The sequence below is a fragment of the Podarcis bocagei genome (assembly GCF_964188305.1).
Source record: "Podarcis bocagei genome assembly, chromosome: Z".
NCBI lineage: Eukaryota > Metazoa > Chordata > Lepidosauria > Squamata > Lacertidae > Podarcis > Podarcis bocagei.
Window position 1 is genome coordinate 35342109 of NC_138140.1, and position 23708 is coordinate 35365816.

Consider the following 23708-nt stretch of genomic DNA (forward strand, 5'->3'; position numbering starts at 1 on the left):
TCATAGGGCTTAAACCTTCATTTACAAGGGGGTTACAGTATATTTGTTCTTCAAAAAACTGAGGACACCTTCAGATCAATTCCTGGTTCTTCACCATTGTATTTGACAATGGAGGGGTCTGTTATTATTTTTACATTTTTAGCCTGCCTGCCTTCTAATGTAGAACTGAAGACTACATACATGGGGTTCCCAGATAGTCATCCATCCAGGCACTGGTCAGACCCAGACCTGCTTAGCTTTTGCAATACGGTAGCCTCACATGCTGCAGACCATGTCCTGGGACCCATAGTAGTTTACTTAAAGGTCACCGCCAGAGTTCTTGTGAATTCTCAGCCCCAAACTCTTAGAAAGTGCTGAGTGAAAGGGCTGTAACTTTTGCCAGGGTGATTGGGAGGACTTGCAGTGGAACTACAGGGCTCAACTAACTGTTAAGGATAAAGGGGGCACACCATTATTTTTAAAAGAAAATGGAAAGTAGGCAATGCATAAGCTGCTGCCTTCAGCTGTTACAAACCAAGGGGATATCCAGTGTTAAGACATGCTCCAAGTAAACCTACTGAAATAAACAGGCTTAAACTACAGGTGGGGACCATTTTGCATAGGGGTTCCATCCCTGGTTCCCTTGTGCATTGGTGCCTAAGCACACCCTACCCCCCCCCCCCGTTCTGACCTCTGGGTCCCAAAGGACCTGTGTGTCAGTGATTGCACTTTAATTGGGCACACCTAAAATGATCACTGCATTAAACCACAGAGGTTAGGACTTGCTGCTCAGAAGGTCGGCGGTTCGAATCCCCTCAATGGGGTGAGCTCCCATTGCTCGGTCCCTGCTCCTGCTAACCTAGCAGTTCGAAAGCAGGTCAAAGTACAAGTAGATAAATAGGTACTGTTCTGGCGGGAAGGTAAACGGCGTTTCCATGAGCTACTCTGGTTCGCCAGAAGCGGCTTAGTCATGCTGGCCACATGACCCGGAAACTGTACGCAGGCTCCCTCGGCCAATAAAGCGAGATGAACGCCGCAACTCCAGAGTCGGTCACGACAGGACCTAATTGTCAGGGGTCCCTTTACTTTTTAAAATGATCGCTGCTTTTACTTAAATCTACTGTTTTGATGGATTTATTTTGTGAGCATGACTATGCTGGATATCACCTCGAGGCTTGTAGGCAGCCTGTTTGTGTGACTGCCTTTATGGGTCCTGTGATCCTCCTCACAGCGTGAAGGAATTAAAATATATCTGGGCCAGTTCTGTTGTGCAGCAGCAACATCAAAGATTGTAGTGAGCCATTAGAAACAACGTATTGGGTAGGAAAACTGATTTAAAAACAAATGGCTCCAAATGATTCAGGTTTATAAGCATGGGTGAAGGGCCAGAGTGTGATTTGGAAATTCACTCAGTTTTTCACCAAGAGAACTGCTTGCTTGAAAAGCCACCATGGGTGAAGGCTGGAACTGGCTAAAATGTTGAATTGAACTGAATTGGTAACATTCAGCTATCAAGAAGTCCAAATAAGTTTTGTTTTTTTAAAAGAGAAAGTTTAGGGTTGTTGTTTTTTAAAAATGTTATTGACTCTGCAACACTGTTAATGGCTGTACAAAGAAAAGTAACATTTATTTGAAATAAATTAACTGTCAACCTTAATACATCATCAACATTAAGTGATCATCAACACAGCCCCTGTGGCACTGGGCTTCCCTGACAACCAGTGCCCTCTTGTTCTCCTCTTCCCCCACTGAAATGAGAAATAAGCATTCTATCGTAGCCAACAGAATATGTGCTTGTGTGTGTCTTACAACAGGTTCTCTGGTTTGCAAAGGTACCCAAGAGACGTAGAACCCCCGATAATACTTTAAAGAGAAGTTAATTTTTAAGTCACTTAAAATGCACTGTCCTTACATTCAGAAAGTGGTAGAGCACTGTTATTAAGATAAGGCATGTAAACAGAGTAGCAGCTGCGTTCTCATAAGAGAGACTCGCATACTGAGTTAAAACAGTTACGTTTTACAGAACTTCTGTGCATTCTGATTCTGAAGTACAGCAATGTAGAGCTCATTCAAGAGCTGGACTCATTGCTTATATCCTTGTTTTATCAGTGGGGCACTTTACATGATAGAGCCAAGCTTTTCCATAACCCAAGTGGTCTGCTGTCCATGCCAGCTTGTCCTTGTGTTCTCATGTGTCTTCCCTTAATCTGTGTTCTTTAAATGACCCAGAGGAAGAAAACACAGGGAGAAACTCTCCTCTCTTGCACACTCTTGTTTGTCCACATACTAGTCCTCTGGGTCATACACATATTTTTCTACTTTTCCCATTCCCCGAGATTTGAGTTACCTTCAGCAGATTACAAGAGAAAGAGAAATTCTGCTGTGCATTCCTACCTCTGACTAGAAGACTGAAGTATTTTGCTTCTACTTACTCTGCAACACCCCCTGAGCAATTCACACCCTCCTTACCAATGCCACATCACCCATTACTTTTGAAACTCATTTTTTGTGTTGGGGCTGGTCCAAAACCCCTCAGGTGCACATATTTTTGTCCCTGGTTTTCTTTCTTGTCCTCCACATCACTTCTGGATGCACGGGAAGGAATGCAGGCGACAGCAAGTTCAGCTCTAGGGCTGCCACTTGCTGAGCTCTAGCTTGACCTGATTGGGTCTCTAATTTGGTTCAAGTATGTTACCAGTGAAAGGACTCGCACATAAAAGCATTTCAAATAGTTCAGTGTCGCTTATTAGAATCTGATTCAACTTTTCTAGTGGAAAACAGCAGCAGTCTTAAGAAGCTCTTTGGAACATGGAAAATGGATTGGGATATATCTTTTTTTAAGCCAAAAGGCTATGTATAATGTGCTAGCTTTCATAAACTTTGGCCATATTGCTCCTCTGCTTTCTCTGTCCCCTCTTTGTGGGTGTCCTCAGAGTCCAAAAGGGGCTGGTGAAGACAGGACTGATGCTTGCCCCCCTTTCTCCAAGAAGCGGCTCGCACATTTGTTTGGTTATCCTTCAGGAAAAGAGGCAGCAGGTCTGCAGTGAAGGGAATGTCTCTGAAAGAATGCAGTAGGAAGATGCCAAGGACAATGGTGAGGAAGCCACTGATGGTGCCAATGATGTGCATCAGAACCAGATGCTGCCACTCCTTGAAGAGAATGGCAGAGCAAGTCATAACTGATGTGGTGAAGAGGACGTAATAGATGGGGGTGACTACAGATGTGTTGAAGATATCCAAGGCCTTGTTCAGGTAGTTGATCTGGATGGTGATGGAGATCACAAGGCAAATAAAAAGCAAATAGCTCAACGGTTCCTTCCAGACAGGCTTCCCAGCAAACAGTTCTTTCAGGGCAATACCCAAGCCTTTCGCAGACGAGACAGAGAGCGAACCAATGGCAGAGCAGATCAAAACATACACTAAGACGTTGCTATGTCCATAGCGAGGCCCAGCCACGAAGATGAGAAGAGCTGAACTCACCAGCATGCACACAGCAAATACTATAAATCCTGTGGAGGAGAAGAGAGGAGAAATTGTTAAGGACAACATGAATCTTTTAGGTGTAGCTTACTTCTGCAGGATGTAGACGTTTTGTTCAGATCAATGAGTGCACAAGCTAGATTCAATTAGTAGAATCTGGTGAGTAAAATACATAGAAGAAAAAGTATAAGCAGCAGAGATTAGATAGTGGCTCAAAGGATAAGACACATAGCCCCCAGCTTATCAATTTTTTTGCACTGGGTTTGACTAGAACCAAGACCTTCCTCCTTCAGTTGCTTGTACAGTTTTTCAGTGCACAGTGTGCTTTAGAATTCTTATGACACTGTTATGGTTCAAAGCCAACTAAATGTCATCGGTGGGGGAATAAAGAATAAAATAGGTCTTATAAAAATTATTCACTCACAGGTTACTGATTATCAACATGAGTTTTCATTCAATGAAATTAAGGAAAGCACTCAATTTCTGTCAAGTCCTCCTCACCCAAAATGGTATTCTGTTGGTGTACATACAATAGGTAAATGAAGAGGGGCAGTTAATACCTGGATCCTTTAGTTTCTCTGCCATTGACTCCAGGCTGGAGACCTCTTCCTCCTGTGGGGCATGGATGACCATCACAGTGGAGCCTAAAATGCTAAGGATACAGCCGATCTTCCCATGGATGTTTAGGTGCTCGTTCAGGAAGTAGGAGGCTAAAACTGCACTATTGGAAGATACAACTGTGTTGAGAAAGGACCTGAGACTGGCATGTTTATTTCCAGAAAAGGGCTTAGGGATTGGGAAACATCTGATCATGTTGTACTTACCTGACTAAAACACTTAGCGCTCCTAGAGGAGTGACCAGTGTTGCAGGGGCAAAAGCATATGCAGCAAAGTTGGCAGCTTCTCCAATTCCCACTGCAAGAGAAGCAGTTTGCCATTGGCAAAAAAAAAAAAAAAAAAAAAAGGTTAACAAAGAGCAAATTTCAGCTTCCTTTCTTACCCTCATGGTGGGTGAGAAAATCAGGTGACCGGCAAGAGAAGTCTTCTTAATTCAACATTATCCCCTCCACTTCCTGTCAGTAATCTACAAATGACTAGGTTATTAGGCAGGCTAGTAATGATTTTAAATAATAGTGGTGGTGGTGATGATGATGATGATGTACCCCATCCATCTGTAGATGCCCCAGCCACTCTGGTGGTTTAATTTGCAAGGCTGCTTTATTATAAAGCTCCTTATACCAAGGAACTCATTGGGAGCTATTGGAGGTGATGTAAGAAGGCAAAGGGAATAATTCAAGTTGTTGAAATGTAGGTGAAGATGGTAAAATCTTGCATGGAAGTACTTACTAGTTAGTAGCCCTGCCCACCACATCCATTCCTTCAGATATGCATGACCCCCTAGACCTGTGAAGAGAGAAAAGAAACCAAAGGTGAAGTTTAAATGAAAACATAAGCTGGCCTGGAAAACCTTTTCAAACTCTTAAGAAGCACGGACAGCCTGGTTTCTGGGATTTTTCCCATCCACAACAGATGTCATGGTAACTCTGTGAGCTCCTATTCAATATCATTACCTGCTCTGACAGCACCTCTGCTACTTAGCTTGAGAAGTCCCTTCTTCTTTAGGATAAAACTTCCTCCAATGAACAGGCTAGAGCTGAGAGCCAGGCCCAGTCCAATGTAGAAGTCGTAACGTCCCACTGAGTCCTCCATTTCAATCACCTCAAGTTTTGAGAGAGAAAGATCAGAGTGTAAATGTCTGTTCCAGAAGAAGAGCCATGTTGAATCTGCAATAGCAGGAAGCCCAAAATACAGTGATGCAACACTGGCAGGTTACATCCTATGAAAAGTTCACTAAATAAGCATTCTGTCATACAAGCAACTACATGCTTCCAATGGACACAATGTCCTTTAAGTAGAAGTGATTTTTCTGTGAAGTGGCCCAATGTTCACTAATAGGGTAAGCATAACTAGCCTCCCTTTGCTACTTTTGACAGAAGGAAAAAAGGATTGTTTTTCTCCTGGCCTCAAATACTCTTGGAGTACACTGGTATAATCATAATCTTATGGGGGTGGGGGGGGAGAAAGAAGATGGTGCCTGAAGCAAGTCTCCTGTGAGCACCAGCAGAGTGAGTAGGAGCTTTTAAGAACACGGGGGGGGGGGGGACACACTCCCAGAAAACAAGCTTACAGTGGTACCTCGGGTTAAGTACTTACCGTAGTTTTCGCTCCATAACACGCATTATTTTCCTCCTAGAAAGTAAGGGGAAATGTCTGTGCGTGTTACGGAGCGAATGCTTCCCTCCTCTGTGGTTTCCAGCGGGAGAAGAGCCGCTGAATGGGGAGGAGAGAGGGACAGAGTGCCTGCTTCTTTAAAGGAGCAAAGCGAGAGGGGAGAGGAGCCGCTTACATGAGTGTAAGTGGCTCATGTCCAGTTGGTTCCTTTAAAGCAAGAAGGTTTTGCTTCTCTCCCTCCTCCCCACTCAGCGGCTGTTATCCCGCTTTGCGGGGGGAGGGAGAGAAGCAGAGCTGGAGGGACAAAGAGCAACCGGTAGGCTCCTTTAACGCAAGCAGGTTCTGCTTCTCTCCCTCCTTAGCGAGCTGAAAAACTTTGCTGGAGGGACAGAGAGCTTGCTTGCTTTAAAGGTTCCTTTAAAGCAAGAAGGTTTTGCTTCTCTCCCTCCTCCCCACTCAGCGGCTGTTATCCCGCTTTGCGGGGGGAGGGAGAGAAGCAGAGCTGGAGGGACAAAGAGCAACCGGTAGGCTCCTTTAACGCAAGCAGGTTCTGCTTCTCTCCCTCCTTAGCGAGCTGAAAAACTTTGCTGGAGGGACAGAGAGCTTGCTTGCTTTAAAGGAGCAAAGCGAGAGGGGAGAGGAGCCGCTTACACGAGTGTAAGCGGCTCCTGTCCGGTCAGCTCCTTTAAAGCAAGCAGGCTCTCTGTCCCTCCAGCAAAGTTTTTCAGCTCGCTAAGGAGGGAGAGAAGCAGAACCTTCTTGCTTTAAAGGAGCCTACCGGACAAGAGCCGCTTACACTCGTGTAAGCGGCTCCTGTCTGGTCGGCTCCTTTAAAGCAAGCAGGCTCTCTGTCCCTCCAGCAAAGTTTTTCAGCTCGCTAAGGAGGGAGAGAAGCAGAACCTGCTTGCTTTAAAGGAGCCTACCGGACAAGAGCCGCTTACACGAGTGTAAGCGGCTCCTGTCCGGTAGGCTCCTTTAAAGCAAGCAAGCTCTCTGTCCCTCCAGCAAAGTTTTTCAGCTCGCTAAGGAGGGAGAGAAGCAGAACCTCCTTGCTTTAAAGTCAGATCACATAGCATGACCATGGCTACAGTTCGCACCAAAAAAATCATGCACCCACTGTTACCTGGGGCTGCAGTGGTGCAAAAACATGGTTACAAACATGGATCCACATGGATCCTCAGGATTTTTGCATTGGGCTACCCCAAACTCACCGTCAGATCACATGTCTGTGGCCACAGCATGAACCACAGAAATCATACATCCACTGTTTCGTTTAGAATATTTTTTTTCTTGTTTTCCTCCTCTAAAAACTACATGCGTGTTATGGTCGGGTGTGTGTTATCGAGCGAAAAATACGGTAATTCGTTCCGGAGGTCTGTACTTAACCTGAAACTGTTCTTAACCTGAAGCACCACTTTAGCTAATGGGGCCTCCCACTGCTGCCACGCCGCCGGAGCACGATTTCTGTTCTCATCCTGAAGCAAAGTTCTTAACCTGAAGCACTATTTCTGTGTTAGCGGAGTCTGTAACCTGAAGCATATGTAACCTGAGATACCACTGTATATCCCAGCCAGCTAAGGACTCCAGGAGTCACCAGACAGCATTTTAAACATGCTCCCTTCCTTTGAGGCTCTTCTAAAGCCCCTCTGAAATCCCACTGAAGCCATCTAAAACTCCTTGAGGTTATCTAAAACTATTTTGAGGCTAATTACAACGCTCCAAGTTTCTTTCAAACAAAGCCCTCAAATATATTGACGGGACAAAGTAACCCAAATCTAGTCTGGGGATGGTACTCACAAGACAGAGTTATAAGGAACTTGGAATTTCTCTTACACAAGCTGCAGAAACGCCCCCCAAGGAAAAAGCAGGCCAAAATCTTAAAGTATTTCAAACCAAAAGCAGACGATACAAGAAACATGGAGAGCTGGCACTCTCACAAATTGTCTGTCGGCCGTACCTGTCACGGGAAGGATATGGAACCTTATAGGGACTATTTACCTCTCTTGTACTACAGGTGATGTTGGAACTACTTGTTAATGATCTTCCATAAGTCTTTTGAATGGCAAGTGAATACAGTCATAACTCAGGTTGAAGTAGCTTCAGGTTAAGTATTTTCGAGTTGCACTCTGCAGCGACCTGGAAGTAACGGAGTGCGTTACTTCCGAGTTTCACCGCTCGCGCATGTGCAGACGCTCAAAATGACGTCATGTGCAAGCACGGAAGCGGTAAAACGCGACTCGCGCAATCTCATGTTATGTTCTACTCAGGATGCGAACGGGGCTCCAGAATGGATCCCGTTGGCATCCAGAGGTACCACTATACCTGAAAAAGGGCCTATATTTATCCCCTTCTCCCTTCGAGGTGATGTTGTAATACTTAGGTGTCTGTGTTTGAGACCAAGACTCAGCTAACTTTTGGGCGTTTGTAAGCTAGCAGAATTTTGGGTGTTGGCTGTGACTCTCTGGAGATCCGGAGTTGCGTCAAACACATATTAAAAAATTTGAGTTGCACAATTAAAAGTTGGTTTGGCACCCACTTAAAACAAAAAACCCCAAGCCTGGAACTTTTGGGATATAAATTCACTGGAAACTTGGGAGGGGGGCGGTGGAAATAGCTGGACATTAAACAACACCTCCACAAACCAACCAGGATGAATGTTCAATAAACAGGTTGCCTGGAGCAGCAAACTCAACCTGCATTTTTGCATTTAAACACAAATAATACAAAATGCCAGTAAGTATCCATATACCCATATACTCTTAGCTGTTTCGTAGGCTGCCTCGAAAGCTCCGGAGTAAATAGGCGGCAAATTTTACTTTAGATACACGCGCACCCCCGCCAACCACAAACCACCAAGGTAACACAGAACATTAAACAATTACTTTGGGCGGAAAAGCAGTCACTCCCCTTCTGTTTCCCCAGCCAAGTAACACCCGTCCCTAATTTTTTTTTTTGGGGGGGCGGAATTACAGGTAAAGTAAGATTAAAAGGAGCCAAGGCCACTCCGGATTTATTAATCCGGATTTTTGAAAGGAAGCTTTCCGCGGTTCCCCTGAGAGCGAGCCCCCCCCCCCCAGGCCTGAGGCGAGCGGGGAGGTCGAGGCCTGTCTAAGGGCAGCGGGTGGGGTGGGGCGCGCCGGTACCTGTTGCTGCCGTCGCTCTCTTCCCTCTCAGGAGCAGCTGCCGGCAGGCCTCCCGCGGCGTCCCTTCCTCTCTCCGCCTCCTCCTCCGCCCCGTGGCCGCCTGTTCCGCTTCCGTAGCTTCCGGGGCGGAGCAGGGCTGGCCACCTTTGGCACACTGGGCTGCCGGCTGCCGGTGAGTGACTGGTGACTGGGGAAGTGGGGGGTGGGCGAGGCGCCCCCCGAGGGGGGGGGCAGGCCTCACCTGAGCACTGCTGCTCCCAAGCCCAGCTCATCGAGGCCCCTGCCGGCCCCCGATCCCTCCCTAGACCCTTCTTTTCATTTCTCGGGACTTTTCCACTTTCTCTCTCTCCGCGCTATCTCACCCCACCCCCACCCCAAAGGGGGAAAAATCACCTTCAGGGCTCCCCATACCCTCCCAACACCTCCGATGAAAATAGGAGCGGCCCCCTATCCCATAATGATGATATGGGATATTCTGGGCTCAGATCCAGAAAGCAGGATGGGGGGTGGGGTGGGGGAGGCGCCCCCCGGAAGATCAGCCAGAGGGCTGTCCTTTGAAAATAGGGACACACGGTGAGTCTGGGAGCCTGCACCCTAAACAGCACCCCAAGACTCGTTCCTTACTCTTCTCCAGGCCCACTGCTATCCCCTGTCTGATTCAACGCCCCCCCATAACCCTAATGAGCACCATCAAGAGCATATGGAAAGAGATATCCCAGCACTAAAGCAGCCCCCACAACCCAGGTCCCTCCCCCCTTTCCTTTCTTGCAGCTCGGAATTCTTCCTTCCCCCACTTTGCAGTGGCCCCGAGCCCCAGGCAGCCTCCTACCAAGGAGGTGTAGGAAAGAACCGCCCCAAGAGTTGCTCTTTTTCTCCAAACCCACAGTTATTCTCTGCCACACCACCTTAGTTTCATCGATGCCCCCAACCCTAAATGGCACCCCCAAGAAAGCACTGAAAAGAGATTCCCCAATCCTGCAACAGTTCTCCTTCCTTTCTATCTCTTCCCCAACTCAGAACTCATCCTTGATTATCCACACCTGTTGCCTCCACATTGGAGAGCTCCCCCCCCCCACCCAGCAGAACCAGTGTGGTGTAGTGGTTAAGAGCGGTAGACTCGTAATCTGGTGAACTGGGTTCGCTTCTCCGCTCCTCCACATGCAGCTGCTGGGTGACCTTGGGCTAGTCACACTTCTTTGAAGTCTCTCAGCCCCACTCACCTCACAGAGTGTTTGTTGTGGGGGAGGATGGGAAAGGAGAATGTTAGCCGCTTTGAGACTCCTTCAGGTAGTGATAAAGCAGGATATCAAATCCAAACTCCTCCTCTTCTTCAGAACGTGGGGTGCATGGTTAAGCCATGGTACTCACTTCTACAGGAGGCTGAAATGGCCACCAAACTGGATGGCTTTAAAAGAGGATTAGACAAATTCATGGAGGGCATGACTATTCATGGATGCTAGCCATGATGGCAATGCTTGATAATCTCCAAAACCAGAGGCGGTATTGCTTCAGAATGCCAATTGCTGGAAACTGCAGGAGGGGAGATGTGCTCTCATATTTGGGTCCTGCTTGCGGGTTTCACACAATATAAATTGAAGCAGAGTTTGTGTACTAATTTAAAAAAAAATAAAACGAAGAACTTAAAAGAGACTTTCTGCAACAGACCAAAAGCCCATCTAATCCTCCATCCTGTTCTCAGTAGTAGATGCCTGTGGGGAAATCTGCAAGCAGGATCTGAATGCAACAGCACTCCCCTCACTTGTGATTTCATGCAGTTGGTATTTAGAGGCCTGTTGGCTCTGACAGTGGAGGAAGAATGTAAACATTGTGACTAGTTGCCACTGATAAGATAAATTCATGCAAAATGGGACCAATTCTTTCTTAAAGCCATTCCAAGTTGGTAGCTTTTAGTATCATTTAAAAGCTCTGTTGTATGTGTAAGTAAAGTGGTTAAATGATACATTTTAATACACTTAAACTGGGCGCAATTTTAAATCAGCTTTGATGGTGAAAGCTCCATGCTTTGTATGGAGAAGGTCCCCAGTCCAGCCTCTGGCACTTCCTGTATCAGCATGGAAAACTAACACTTAGGGTAGCAACTTTGGTCTAGATCAGGTATCTTCAGCCTTTTCAGGTCCAGGGCCCACTTTCAATCCAAATTTGCATCTGGGGACCCATTTCTTATTTTTTACCATATATTTGCATGGTGGTAATGCTCCTGTTGTGACCCACCTTGGAAAATGCAGCAATTCACTAGTGGGTCCCAACCCACCAGTTGAAGACCAATGATCTAGATGGTTTGATCATCTGACTTTGTATAAGACATTATTCAACCAGATCCATGCACAATGCAAGGATTTGGTCTTGTACCTGTAGTACTCAATGATGTCTTCATTCAAGTAAAGTCTGTTTCCCCTCCCCAATTTAAAATAATATGGTTTCCAGCTATCCTGATTTAATTCATCTCTGATACAGCCATTGGATAGTCTTGCAAAGCATTCTTTCCACACAAAAAAGCAGTTATTGTGTAATGGCTCAGAGATTGAACCACAATTCAGATGTTTAATCAGCCTCAGCCCCTTCGCTCACCTGATGTGTAAGGAGAATGACTGACTTTGCAGAGTTGTTGCAGTAAGATACTGCATACTAAGTGCTTTGAATGTTCCAATTATTTTTCAAAATACTAATACTAACTATTATTCAACATACATGTCATTATTTCTTTGGTTGTGCCCTATCTATGGTCCTTAAAAAATGCTTCGTTTTGGAGTCAACGTATGAAAGTTTCATACTGGTAACCACTAAAAAAGCTGAGGATGATCTGATTTCTGAACTTTTTTTGCCTTTTTTGCCAGTATGGTGTAGTGGTTAAGAGCGGTAGTCTCATTATCTGGGGAACCAGGTCTCTGCTCCTCCACATGCAGCTGCTGGGTGACCTTGGGCCAGTCAGTCAGTCAGTTTTATTGCACATAGCCAAAGGCTGCCACAATGTACACAGAATTATTTGACAATTAAAAGAAAATATACTACCTTGGGCTAGTCACACTTCTTTGAAGTCTCTCAGCCCCACTCTCCTCACAGAGTGTTTGTTGTGGGGGAGGAAGGGAAAGGAGAATGTTAGCTGCTTTGAGACTCCTTAAAGGGAGTGAAAGGTGGGATATCAAATCCAAACTCTTCTTCTCCAAACTCTTCTATGGTAAGTATGGCAACCATAGTGCCATCCAGATATTTTAAGATAACAACTTCATCACCCTTGCCCATTATCATGCTGTCTGGGAATTTGAAGTCCATAACATCTGGATTCATAACATTCAATTCTAATCCAACCTAGACAGATGCCAATGGTCAGGGATGCTGGGAGTTGTAGTCTTCAATACCTGGAAAGAACCATGTTGGGCTACCCTTGCTATAGGTAAACAAATTATTGCCTGCAGATTAGCTGATCCTCAGCTATAGAGAGAGAGGTTATGTGGGATGGGGAAGAGTTCAGGGGAAGAGTTCAAGGGAATTATTATTATTATTAAGGGAATTGTTATTATTATTGTTGTTGTTGTTGTTGTTGTTATAGAATCTCATTCATGGGGACAGAAACAGCAATTTGATGTATTTAATCTCACTTTAGTAGCAGGCATTGTTTGATCTACAGACATTTTTCTTTTCTTTTTTTTAACTGTTGTTTTCTGCATTTATGTTTAGTTTTTTTGAATGGTACAAGTTTTTATAAACGTTTGCGTGAAGCAAGAAGAGGAGAGATGGCATCTACAAGTAATGCATTTGTTTATTTTATGATACTCTGGTGTTGACTCTGTAGTTCTTTCTGGAAGAAGGCTCTAAATGCAAATACTACTCCTGTCTTTCTGAAATTATCCGAAAGAGGACTGCAAGCCTTTGGAGTGTGATTAGGGGAATGCAGGGGGCGGACTGGAGCAAAAATGTTGATGAACTGCTGTGTTTTGAGACAGTGAAATGTGTAGCCTTTTACACATGTGGCATCCATTGCCAACTTTATATAAGGTTTTACTGTCACTAGTTCAGTGGCAGGGAATCTCCACTTTTACTTGCCATCCGGCCAGCACCCAGTGCTTCATAAATGGCAGGATCTTTACTCCTCTAACGGCTGCATTCTCCTTATGCTTCAAACAGTAATCTTATACTGTACTGTATGATTCCTGCGTTCCTTTGATCTTGTGTGTATTGTCAAATCTGATTTTCTACACTGCTGATCACACCTTATTTGAAAGAGCTAAGAATGACTTTTTCAGAGTATGGGGTGGGGAAGAAGAGAGAAGCTTTGCTAGCTTGATTCTGCTCTTTATCTTAAAGCTGTTGAGTTTTGCCCTGTCGTATGACTGAAACTGCGGCTCAGAGTAAATTATGGAGACCGTAGTGGCTATGTGGGCAAACCCTTCTGCTTTTACCATCTTGCCTTTTATTTCTTAAGCTGCCAGTTGCATCTGTGGCTTTATTGTCCAGAATATGCTTTTCATGTGTGGTGCAAGTTCTCTAGTTCCTTCAAATAAGGTGCTTCTGAGCAGAATGCACTTGGGTGTACTGCTACTATGAGGCTATTAGCAACACAGGAGGTTGGATAACAAAGGTTGAGAGAAGCTACTTTTAGGCCAACAGGTAACCATGCTTTCTCTTTTCTTGTTCCCTGAAACACAAGAACAAAAGATGAGCAAGAGCAAAGATGATGCTCCCCATGAATTGGAGAGCCAGTTTATACTGAGACTTCCTCCGGTAAGAGACCCTTTGCAATAAATAGCCTCAAAGTGCTCTGTGCTTGCTTCCTGATTCTATTGCTGGAGGCATGAATATGGGTTGGTACAGTGGTACCTTTCTGTACACCCATGTTCAGCCCACGTCTTCAGTGCCTGCATGGGCTGGGTGTCGGGAGCACCTTCTCTCATGGGCTGGGTGTCGGGAGCACCTTCTCTGACCTTCCGATCACAGGAACGTAGGAACATCAACATAGCATTCCCGAGGAATAGGTCCTGGTGCTGTGGACTCACATTTGCTCATGTGAGCACCTGAAACGCAGCAGAGTAACGGGAGCAAAGCTGTGGAGGTTTTATTGCATACCTAATTTATTTCTTCTAATTAAACAAACAAAAGAACATAACAAACAGCTCTCTCATACTGCCATCTTGTCTCTAGACAGGTCAAAGAAAAAGACACATAGTGCTAGGGACGGAAGTCTGGAAGAGTAGCTTCCTCCCCCTCCTTTAGACAGAAAGTAAAACAAACATGATCTGGTGATCCTTGCAAAGGGAGGGATGAAAATGTTGACAGTACCTCTACTTACAGACCTGATCCGTTCCAGGGTGCCATTCGCACCCTGAAAAGTCTGTTAGAGTGTCACTTCTGTGCCTGCATGTGACGCAATAGAGCGCTCCTGCGCATGCGTGAAGCGCACAGATTGCTCCTGCACATGCGTGAAGTGGCGAACCCGGAAGTAAACATGTCCGGGTTTGCCGCATTTGTAACCTGAAAAAACGCAACGTGAAGCAAACGCAACTTGAGGTATGACTCTATTGTAAACTCTGCCTTTTCAGGAACATGCTTCTACTGTGCGGAGGGCAGTCCAGTCTGGAAGTGTCAACTTGAAGGACAGGCTCACCATAGAATTGCATGGTAAGAGGACCAGGTCAATGAGTTCTTACTTCTTGGGAGTTGTATCCAGTGCTAGTCCTGCTCAGAGTAGACCCACTGAAATGAATGGACATGGCTAACTTTGGCCTATTAATTTCAGTGAGTCTAGTCTGAGTAAAACTTAATCATCTAGAACACTTGACTTTTGTTGTTACACATTTATTACCTTAAGCTATTCATCAGGTCCTGCAGTTTGGAATGCCCAATCATTAGGAAGCTATTGGGTGGGGCTACATGAAATTGCTGGGGAGGGAGAGGGATTGTTCTGCCACTGATGCCTCCACACTCTCTAAAAACAATGGAAAAGTTGAATTAGTTTTTTGTAAATGGGGGTAGTACAACTGGTCTTTTCTCCTATCTATACTTCAGGAAGATAATATATCTAATCCACGTTCCCACCTGTAATGTTGGTTTCCACATGCATGAATATCACTTGATTTGATTGGCTGTTCAGTAGGTGACTTATGTGCTTGAGGTTACATGAGCATTATTTTAATGATAACCCATTCACATTTGCAAGTTATCACTGAATGTTGCAGTAATCAAAGTTCTGCACAGTATGCCAGTATTATTATTTTTTTGTTATAAAGGAAAACATGATTGAGATGTATAGGTGTCCTCCAACTTATGTGTGATCGACTCATGCGTGACTGGGAAATAAATTAAATAATTCAATCCAAACCCAGAAATGGCAGGAGGGAGCTGGCTCACGAGGAGACCCTCTATGGAGCCTGAAGACGATGCCAGTGAGGGCAGAGGAAGCCCCGAAGAGACCGGAAGCACAGTGGGGCTTTGTTCTGGCTGCTTGGCCTCCTTGTCTAACAGCCGACATGTGGGGTAGCTCAGGAGCAGCAGCCTCTTTCCCACACAACCTCCAGCTGACCCCAGAATGTCAATTCTAGTTGTGCATATTTTTTGATACAGTATTTTTGGTATGAGAGGGAGTTTAGAGGGTGCGCCACGCTTTATACGATTTCACTTATGTGTGCAGGGGGCTGGAAGCAACCTCCTTGTTAGTGTGAGGATGCCTGTATAAAATGATGCAGACACAGAGTAGTTTTTCTCACTCTCTCATAGAATTTGGCATCCAGTGGAGCCAAATGTTGAGAGGACAGACAAAAGGAACATCATCTTCACATAATTTGTAGTTAATAGTTTATAGTTACTGTGTTATTTGCTACCACAAGATGTAGTGATGGCCAGCAGCTAGGATGACTTTAAAAGGGAATTGGACAAATTCATGGCTACTGGTGGCTTCTAGTTCTGATGGGTACATTGCCTCCAATATCAGAAGCAGTATGCTTCTGAATACCAGTTGATGAGGAACACAAGCAGGAGATTATTGCTCTCATGTCCTCTGGGCGACCATTGAGGCAAATAGGAAACTGAGCTAGATATGCCTTTGGTCTGATCCAACAGGGTTCTTATGAAGTAGCGCACATGCATACATGTTAAACATGCCAGAACTGTGTTTTGAATTGCTAATAAGATACCACGAATCTTCAAGTGCAAGCCTACTTTCCTCTCTGCAGCAGATGGCCGCCATGGGATTGTGCGAGTAGACCGGGCCCCATTAGCCGCCAAGCTGGTGGACTTGCCTTGTATCACAGAGAGTTTAAAAACAATCGATAAGAAGACTTTCTATAAGACAGCAGATATTTGCCAAGTAAGTATTGTCTCATGGTCTGGATATCAGACTTTCTCTGTCCTCCCTGTGTCTTGTACACAGTCTCCATTTTGCCCCACTCTCATTTCCATGCTAGAAGCTCTTTATGGATGTTCCACGATGTAAAACATCTACACCCAATTTTGAGTGTGAGAAATTCCTTACAGTTGGCTGTTCTCTCAAAGCAAGAAAATTGAACTGTCTTAGAGAGGCTTGTGCCAAATACTGTTGGTGGCAAAATGGTTGGTTGTCTCCTCTTCTCCCCAGTGCTTTCATATCCAACCAGTGCTGGCTTCAGATTTTGGTCAGCCTTCAGGCACAATGATCTCGATGGGGCCCTTATCTCCATGAGTTCAAGAATTCAAATACCAAAATAATAGGAATGTACAAATATTAAACAAACCTATACCATACTGAAACTTCAGGTGGCTACATCCATAGCCATAAATAAGAATAATGTGCAAAAATGTGTGATAATAAAGTTTAATATTACCAGCATAATAGTAATATGAATGTTATTAGAGCCTTCAGGTACCCAACAGTGCGAATCCCTGACTTTGACCTTGCATATAACGGTTGCCTCTCTTTGTGGGGATTTAGATGCTTGTGTGCACTGTGGATGGTGAACTATACCCTACTCAGGAAGAGCCAGCTCCAGCGACTACGGATGCTAAAACTCCTTCAAGTACTGATGTCAAAGCCAATAAGAAGAAAGACAAAGACAGAGAGAAGAAGTTCCTCTGGAATCATGGCAGTGAGTAGAATAACTATATTTCATTTCACCTTCCTTACTCGACTTTGTGCCCACTTCCCACTCTACCTCCAGAAAAGTCCCTTCCATTGATCCTCAAGGAGTTGGAGAATTGTTTGCCAATACAATATGACCAAGATTCACCCTCACCCTCTTGGTTTCTTCCAAATCGATTTGGTTTCTTCCAAATCAGGGAGCTGCCATTGGCTCTTCTCGTCTTGGCTGTCTAGCTCACTGCTCAAGGAGAGATCCATTTTCCCTTAGTAAGTCACAGTGCCCTTCAGCTCTCCCTTTTGCCCCATGTAATTAATTTGCTGTGATGTTCCAGTTACTCTCCCACTGAAGAATGTGAGGAAGAGGCGGTTCAGGAAGACAGCTAAGAAGAAGGTGAGTTGCATCTCCTTGTTTGGTGTTAGCTTTTAATTGTTGCTCACACATGCTGTGGCAGAAAGCCAACCACAGTGCAAACCGAAGCAGGCTAAAAGTTCCACCAAATCAGATAAATGTTCACCAGTCTGGCATGATTTCATTGCTACATTGACAAGAAAGACGACAACAGAGCACAGCAACAGCACAGTTGTGTCTCCATCTAGAACTTTCAATGAATGTATATTTGACAGATAGCCATAGTTAATTAAACCCATAAGGAGGACCTGAGCTCAAAAGCCTGTTTTTATTTATGATTCCTAGCAACTGGTATTCAGAAGCAGATATGTGTCTGATACTGGAGGTAATATACAGCCTTCATGAGTAGCAGCCACAGTTTCTAAAGATGCACATTGCTTCAAACGTTCTTATAGGAAAAATCCCACTATAGGTCATTCTGGTTTCTTAAAAAACAAACAAAACAAAAACAAACAAAGAGAAATCACATGTCCTTGACTGACAAAATGTAGTAATCCAGTCAGCAGGAACAGATTGACCGGTCTTGTGTGGTCTGTTTTGTTGTTGCTGTTTTTCAAGTGGAATTCCCATGATTCACTGATTTATGTTTTTCAGTGCATAAAATAAGAGAGCAGCATAGAGTATTTTAAGGCAGCTTCCCCCAACCCATTGCCCTCCAGATGTTTTGAACTTGTACTCCCATCCTTGCCAGCCCAGGTTACCAGTGGTCAGGGATGATGGGAGTTGCGAGGGGGGGGCACTGTGATGGGGAAGGCTATGTGCTAAAGTGTGCCAAATGATCCTGAATATGCAGATCTAAAAACCATAAGAAGTTCCTTGCTGAAACAGACCAAGGTCTGACTTACCCAGCATTGTTTGTGAGAATCTGAGCGATCAGGAAGCACTAAGTGATGTGCCATAAATTGTCCTCCCTGGTCTGCTGGTAGACCAGTCTCCTTTCCGCCCATCTCCATTTGAAGGCCTTTGGAGAAGAAGTTGTGACTTGCTTGGAATAATAGCAGGAATCTTACACAATGGCTCAGGAATGCCTTTGAAAATGGAGGTAGAAAGGTTGCAGGCGTGTCTGTGGCATCCAGTAGGAATGACACTTTGGGCTGAGGCACAACCAACTTGTGGGTGCGTAATATTGTTTTTCTTTCTTTCTTCCTCTCTGGCCCAGTACATTGAGTCTCCAGATGTGGAAAAGGAAGTGAAGCGCCTGCTGAGCACAGATGCTGAAGCTGTTGGAGTCCGTATCCTTTCTTTATAGTGTTTGCTCTTTATGTAGACCAGTTTGCCATCCTTGCCTGAATACACAAGTGCTGAATGTATGTTTGGGGGCAGAGGTATCCCACAGTCTTGCATGCTTGCCCTCGCATGCATTGTGTGTCTCCTCTCATCCCCCACACTTGTGACTTAATGCATGTTGCTCTGGTTAGGCCAGCTGGTGGTGGCTGTTGTTCTTTTTTGCATTTGTATTGATCAAGTAGAATTCTGCGTATGGCAAAGACCCAGAGTGGAAGAGTCTGCTTGCATCTGGCTGAATGTGAGCAGACATATCCTGGCGGCATCTTTCTTGGGATTCATGGCACTTACAGAGGCTAGTCCATTAGGGCACCTTGGGCACTGCCTCGCTAACTGTCCTCAGTCTGCCCTCAGCTGGCTACATCTGCTTGCCTTGCTATTTTCCTCCAGTCTGAAAAGTGGAATTGCTTGTCAACTTCCTCTTTCTCAGTCTCAGTATTGCCCTTGTAAAACTCAGCAAGGAGGAGGGTGGGAACAGAACCAGAGTTATTGGCTCCACCTATCCTTGTCTCTGGTTGTACCTACTGTTCATCTCCCTACCTTCTGCCCCACTAGTTCCAGTGGGTACCAGCCACCACTGCGTTGTACCATACCTGTTCAGGAAAGCAGTGTGTGCAAAAAGGAACAGGTGTAGACATCAATTAATGTGCTTCAGTGGAAAGCTGGAGAGTGTTTTCTAATCATCTGAAGAATATTGCCGTAGCATCAATTTACCAGCGCAGATTCCATTTTTCTAGAGGATGCCTCCCTATTGAACTGGTTTTTCCTTGACTCTTCTGTACCTGTTCTGAGGCTGGGAGGTCATTGCTGAAGATGAAACAAAAGACCCTGACAACCATGGTTCACTCACAAGCTTGGATATTTCTTCTCCTGGGATGTCTGGACACAAACCAAGCCATGGTACTGCAGGTATTGTCAAACTTCAGTAGCTCCCTAACTTAAAGGAAGAGCTGTAGATCATCTTATCTTGTATGCCAGAGTTTGAAGTTTCAGTCCCTGATACCTTCATAGGTATTTTGTGGTTTTATATCTTGGTTTTATTCTGTGATCTGCCCTGAGACCCCTGGGTGTAGGTAAAGGTAAAGGACCCCTGACAGTTAAATCCAGTTGCGAACGACTCTGGGGTTGCGGCGCTCATCTTGCTTTACTGGCCGAGGGAGCCACCGTTTGTCCACAGACAGGGTCATGTGGCCAGGATGACTAAGCTGCTTCTGGCGAAACCAGAGCAGCGCACGGAAACACCATTTACCTTTCCGTCGGAGCTGTACGTATTTATCTACTTGCACTTTGATGTGCTTTCGAACTGCTAGGTTGGCAGGAGCAGGGACTGAGAAACGGGAGCTTACCCCATCACGGGGATTTGAACTGCTGACCTTCCGATCGGCAAGTCCTAGGCTCAGTGGTTTAGACCACAGCACCACCCGTGTCAGTATATAAATTCAATAAATAACAATAATAACCTCCAGTTAAAATTATTGGGAACCAAGTGATGAGAAAGACCCCTTTCTGCTTGAGTTCCTAGAGAGACACTGCCTTTCAAAGTGGACAGTCCTGAGCTAATTGAGCAAATAATCTGACCCTAGTATAATGTAGTTGCCTGTATTCATATTCCAACTTGCTGATGCTTACATTTCTAGATGCTTTCATGTGGATGGCTAAGTACAAAATATATTGACAGAAGCTTTTGGGTACAGTTTTCTGACCCAGTGGGGTAGAGAAGAATTTCACCTGGCCTGGCAAGGAAGCTGGAGGTCTTTAAATTAAAACAGAGTCAAGGAGGCTATTTGTTACCATGCTAACCAAAAGGTTAGCAATACTTTTCTAGGATAATTTTTACTGTGCATATTGTAAGCTATACTCTTCCCTTATTCCTTGTTGCTTCAAAGCGATAGAACATGCTGAGCTCCGGGAGATGTTTAAGGATGTCAGCAGTACCAGCAGTGATGAGGAGGAGAGGGATGACCTGAACATCATGGACACAGAAGAAGACTTAGCGAGGAGACTGCAGTGCAAGCTGAATGAATCAGATGGGCAACAGCAAGAAAACGAAGGGTCCAACCAGATAGGTATGATGCCTAAGACCCCCAGGGAGGGAGGCTGTACAGTAGATGGGGTGGTCAACTTGAATCAGGACCTTACTTGGCTTGTGCCAGAATGTGCAGAGGATTGTTTGACTTGTTTCTGGAAGTCCTAAGTTATCTGCTCTGTCTTCCAGCCATGGGAATCCAGAAGCAGATCGACAACCTGAAAGACAAGTTGCAGGAGACCCAGGACCGCAGAAAGCGCCAAGAAGATCTCATCATGAAAGTAGAGAACCTAGCCCTCAAGGTGAATTCAGCATCACCACCCCTTCTCTAGAGAGAGTCTAATAGAAGCCTGCTCAGCTCAGCTGAGTTTGGCAGGTGTTTATAGCTAGTAGGCATCTCGTTCAGCAGAGACAATAGTCCCTATGGTGGTAGAGTATATGATTTGCAGAAAGTCCCAGGCTCGTTCCCTGAATATCCAGTTAAAAAATAAATTAGGTTGCAGTTGGTGAGTCTCTGCCTGAGACTCTGGAGAACCACTGCCAGTTGGGGTAGACCAGAGATGGGCAAACTTTTCACACCACGTGTCACATTCCCAGATGGGCAGCCTTCTGGGGATGAGTAGCACAATAAATGTCAGATTTACTTTTGTGCAGTATACGTCCATCACTGTCTTCCATGCAAGCAACTAGGGGGCAGTGGCAGAGTTCAAGGATGCATTCCAGCCAGACAGTAGCATGCAAGGGAGGTTGTGAAGTAGGGCTCCTTAGGGGTGTGGCTTGGGGAGATTCCCGTGGGCCAAATAGAGCAGCCTGGAGGGTGACATTTGACCCCCTGGCATGATATTTACGCACTCCTGTAGTAGACAGTACTGAACTAGAATGTCAGCATTCTTCAGCCTTGAGTCTCCAGGTATTGTTTGACTACAGTTCCCATAATCCCCACGTTGTAGGCGTTGTAGTCCATCAACATGGAGATCCATGGCTAAAGGAACACAGGATGGTCAACAAACTGACCTCATAGAAAGCAGATTCGTCTTGGGGAGCAGGTAGATAACCCTAGTATATCAGGGCTCACTTCCTAGACAATAATTTGAGAAAGAACCTGAATAGGTAACCAAGTTTTAAGGAGAGTAATACAGCCCTGTGCTGTTTTCATCTTAACCCGTGGCTTGAGAAAATCCACACCCTTGGGTTATGCAGCAGCACAACCTGCGATTTTGCCACAGTTGCCTTTTTTGTGGTTGGTCTGTGTGGGAGGTCAGTGCAGGCTGAAGACCCAGCTGTGCGCATGAAACTGCCCTTTGCAAAAGAAAACCTGTATGTGTTGTGTTCTTTTGTTAGAAAAGTACAGGAGCAACAGCCACATTTCCTGCCCATCTTGTTTTCCAGACCCGCCTCCAAGCTGTGCTGGATGAATTCAAACAGCAGGAAGAGCTAGAGAAGCAGCAGGTAAGGTGGTCTGTAAGGCTGACAAATGGGGAAAGGGCAGTACAGTTAGTTAATCAAGCTGCATTGTGAATCCACAAGCAATGCTAAAGTCTTTCCGCCATGTGATAATGAACCATATTTTCCCAACTGTGAACTTGAAAAGCTTTTCATTATTTGAGAAAAATTATGCTGTGCTCTCTGGTACAATACAGTGTGAAATGCTTGCCAGTAGCTGAACTGTCCGCAAGGGCTTTGTAGTGTGGCTTAAGAGCTCTTAACCATATTTTGTCTCTCTACATTCTGTTTCTCTTCAGCTGGCCTCTCTTCAAGAGCAGCTAGAAGCCCTTATGGAAAAATGAGTCCGGCTTTGACACACCAAGCCAGTACAGATGTGATGCCAACCGAAAAGCTCCAGAGACTGCCTGCCTTTTTTGGGGGGGACCCTTTTTAATTCACCAGTGTTAGATGGATCTGGTCCTATGGCTGGGAAGCAGATCCCTATCAGTTTTTAATGTTTTATTTGCACAAGGGACTGGCGTTTTGCAGGTAATGGACCGGACATGTGGACAGAAAGTACCATCACTTGAGGGGAAGACACTGGTTCCCTCGAGCACACACACATGGTCGGTCTCCTGATGAAGATAGAAAAGTCTTAATTACAGTCTTGGTCCTTAAAATTTATTACAATTTGCTAGAAGCTACCCAGAGTGGCTGGGGCAACCCAGCTAGACAGGCTGCATAGAAATAATGATTTTTTAATATAATTTTAAAAATAATAATATAATTATTTTACTTTATGCTGAGCCAGCATGAAACATTCTCATTTTTAATTTTTATTTTAAAAAAGCAGCTTATGCTCCTAAGAGCATAAAAAAATTATTTCTTTCCTGGAAGAGAGTTATTAGGGCACAGTGGAGAAGCGACTTGTGAGAAGGAAAACACCACTGTTCCCATTCTTCATATACTAGCATGTATAACAGCAAATAAAAATGTATGTTTATTGATCTAATATTTTTTGTAATGTGGACAGTTTCCCCAAGATGGTTGGATACACACAAGCTAATCCCAGCTTTTTCCCTCCAGAGGAATAGCTTTTTAATTCTTGTGGCTAAACAATTTCAGCACACAATAGGTTCAGAAGGTAATGGGTATCCTCATCATCAAGTATTCTGCCCATTCCTGCTCATGCTCTGTCCCTTCACAACTTTGCACTGTATCATTCCATTTGTAGTCACAATCTAATCACTGTCTGTTATTTTAAAGAGTGAGAGTGAGTGTAATATTATGCCTCTTGACCTCAGTGTGGGTTGTGTCTTTTAAAAACAAAATGAACATGTGATTCTCCAGATGTTCAGCTCGGCTCCCCTCAGCCAGTATGGTCAGTGGTCAGAGATAATGGGAATTGTATTCCAGTAACATCTGGAGGTCCACAGGTCATTCCACCTCTGTTGTATAGATGCCATATAAAACAAATGAGAAAACTACTGCTAAACTTGAAAGCTAGCTATCTCAATCTGTTAATTTTGTATAATTCCATTTGGATCAACCTGACTTCCTCCCACTGGAAGTTTGAACTCTGGTTTTGAAGTAAATTAATGTCCTTGAGTTAGGATGTCCTCTGGGTGGTACAACTTAGAGGATCAACTGAACAACCTGTGTCAT

The 23708-nt window shown here is 44.8% G+C and overlaps 2 protein-coding genes across 10 annotated transcripts; one reads left to right on the top strand and one right to left on the bottom strand.

Annotated features, from left to right (window-relative positions):
- Positions 1 to 1581: 1581 nt before the first annotated feature.
- LOC308578867 (magnesium transporter NIPA2-like) lies at positions 1582 to 8973 on the bottom strand. Of its 2 annotated transcripts, none has more exons than XM_081179484.1 (6): positions 8835 to 8973; positions 5031 to 5178; positions 4807 to 4863; positions 4284 to 4374; positions 4020 to 4180; positions 1582 to 3488 (listed from the first exon to the last, which is right to left on the bottom strand). In XM_081179484.1, exons 2-6 carry the CDS (start codon positions 5167 to 5169, stop codon positions 2851 to 2853), a joined length of 1086 nt encoding a protein of 361 aa, XP_081035610.1. In that variant the 5' UTR covers positions 5170 to 5178; positions 8835 to 8973; the 3' UTR covers positions 1582 to 2850. The 2 variants fall into 2 exon arrangements, with proteins under 2 accessions (XP_081035610.1, XP_081035611.1); XM_081179485.1 differs by lacking the exon at positions 8835 to 8973 and adding an exon at positions 8574 to 8817.
- TAF7L (TATA-box binding protein associated factor 7 like) lies at positions 8867 to 22808 on the top strand. 8 transcript variants are annotated; one of them, XM_081179470.1, is made up of 13 exons: positions 8871 to 9006; positions 12531 to 12599; positions 13501 to 13574; positions 14390 to 14468; positions 16019 to 16152; positions 16753 to 16906; positions 17232 to 17289; positions 18461 to 18540; positions 19385 to 19501; positions 20479 to 20658; positions 20808 to 20920; positions 21960 to 22067; positions 22361 to 22808. In XM_081179470.1, the coding sequence occupies exons 2-13, from the start codon at positions 12587 to 12589 to the stop codon at positions 22403 to 22405; spliced, it is 1155 nt and encodes a 384-aa protein (XP_081035596.1). In that variant the 5' UTR covers positions 8871 to 9006; positions 12531 to 12586; the 3' UTR covers positions 22406 to 22808. The 8 variants fall into 8 exon arrangements, with proteins under 8 accessions (XP_081035597.1, XP_081035596.1, XP_081035598.1 ...); XM_081179471.1 differs by lacking the exon at positions 12531 to 12599 and having other exon boundaries at positions 8867 to 9006; XM_081179472.1 differs by lacking the exon at positions 13501 to 13574.
- Positions 22809 to 23708: the final 900 nt, after the last annotated feature.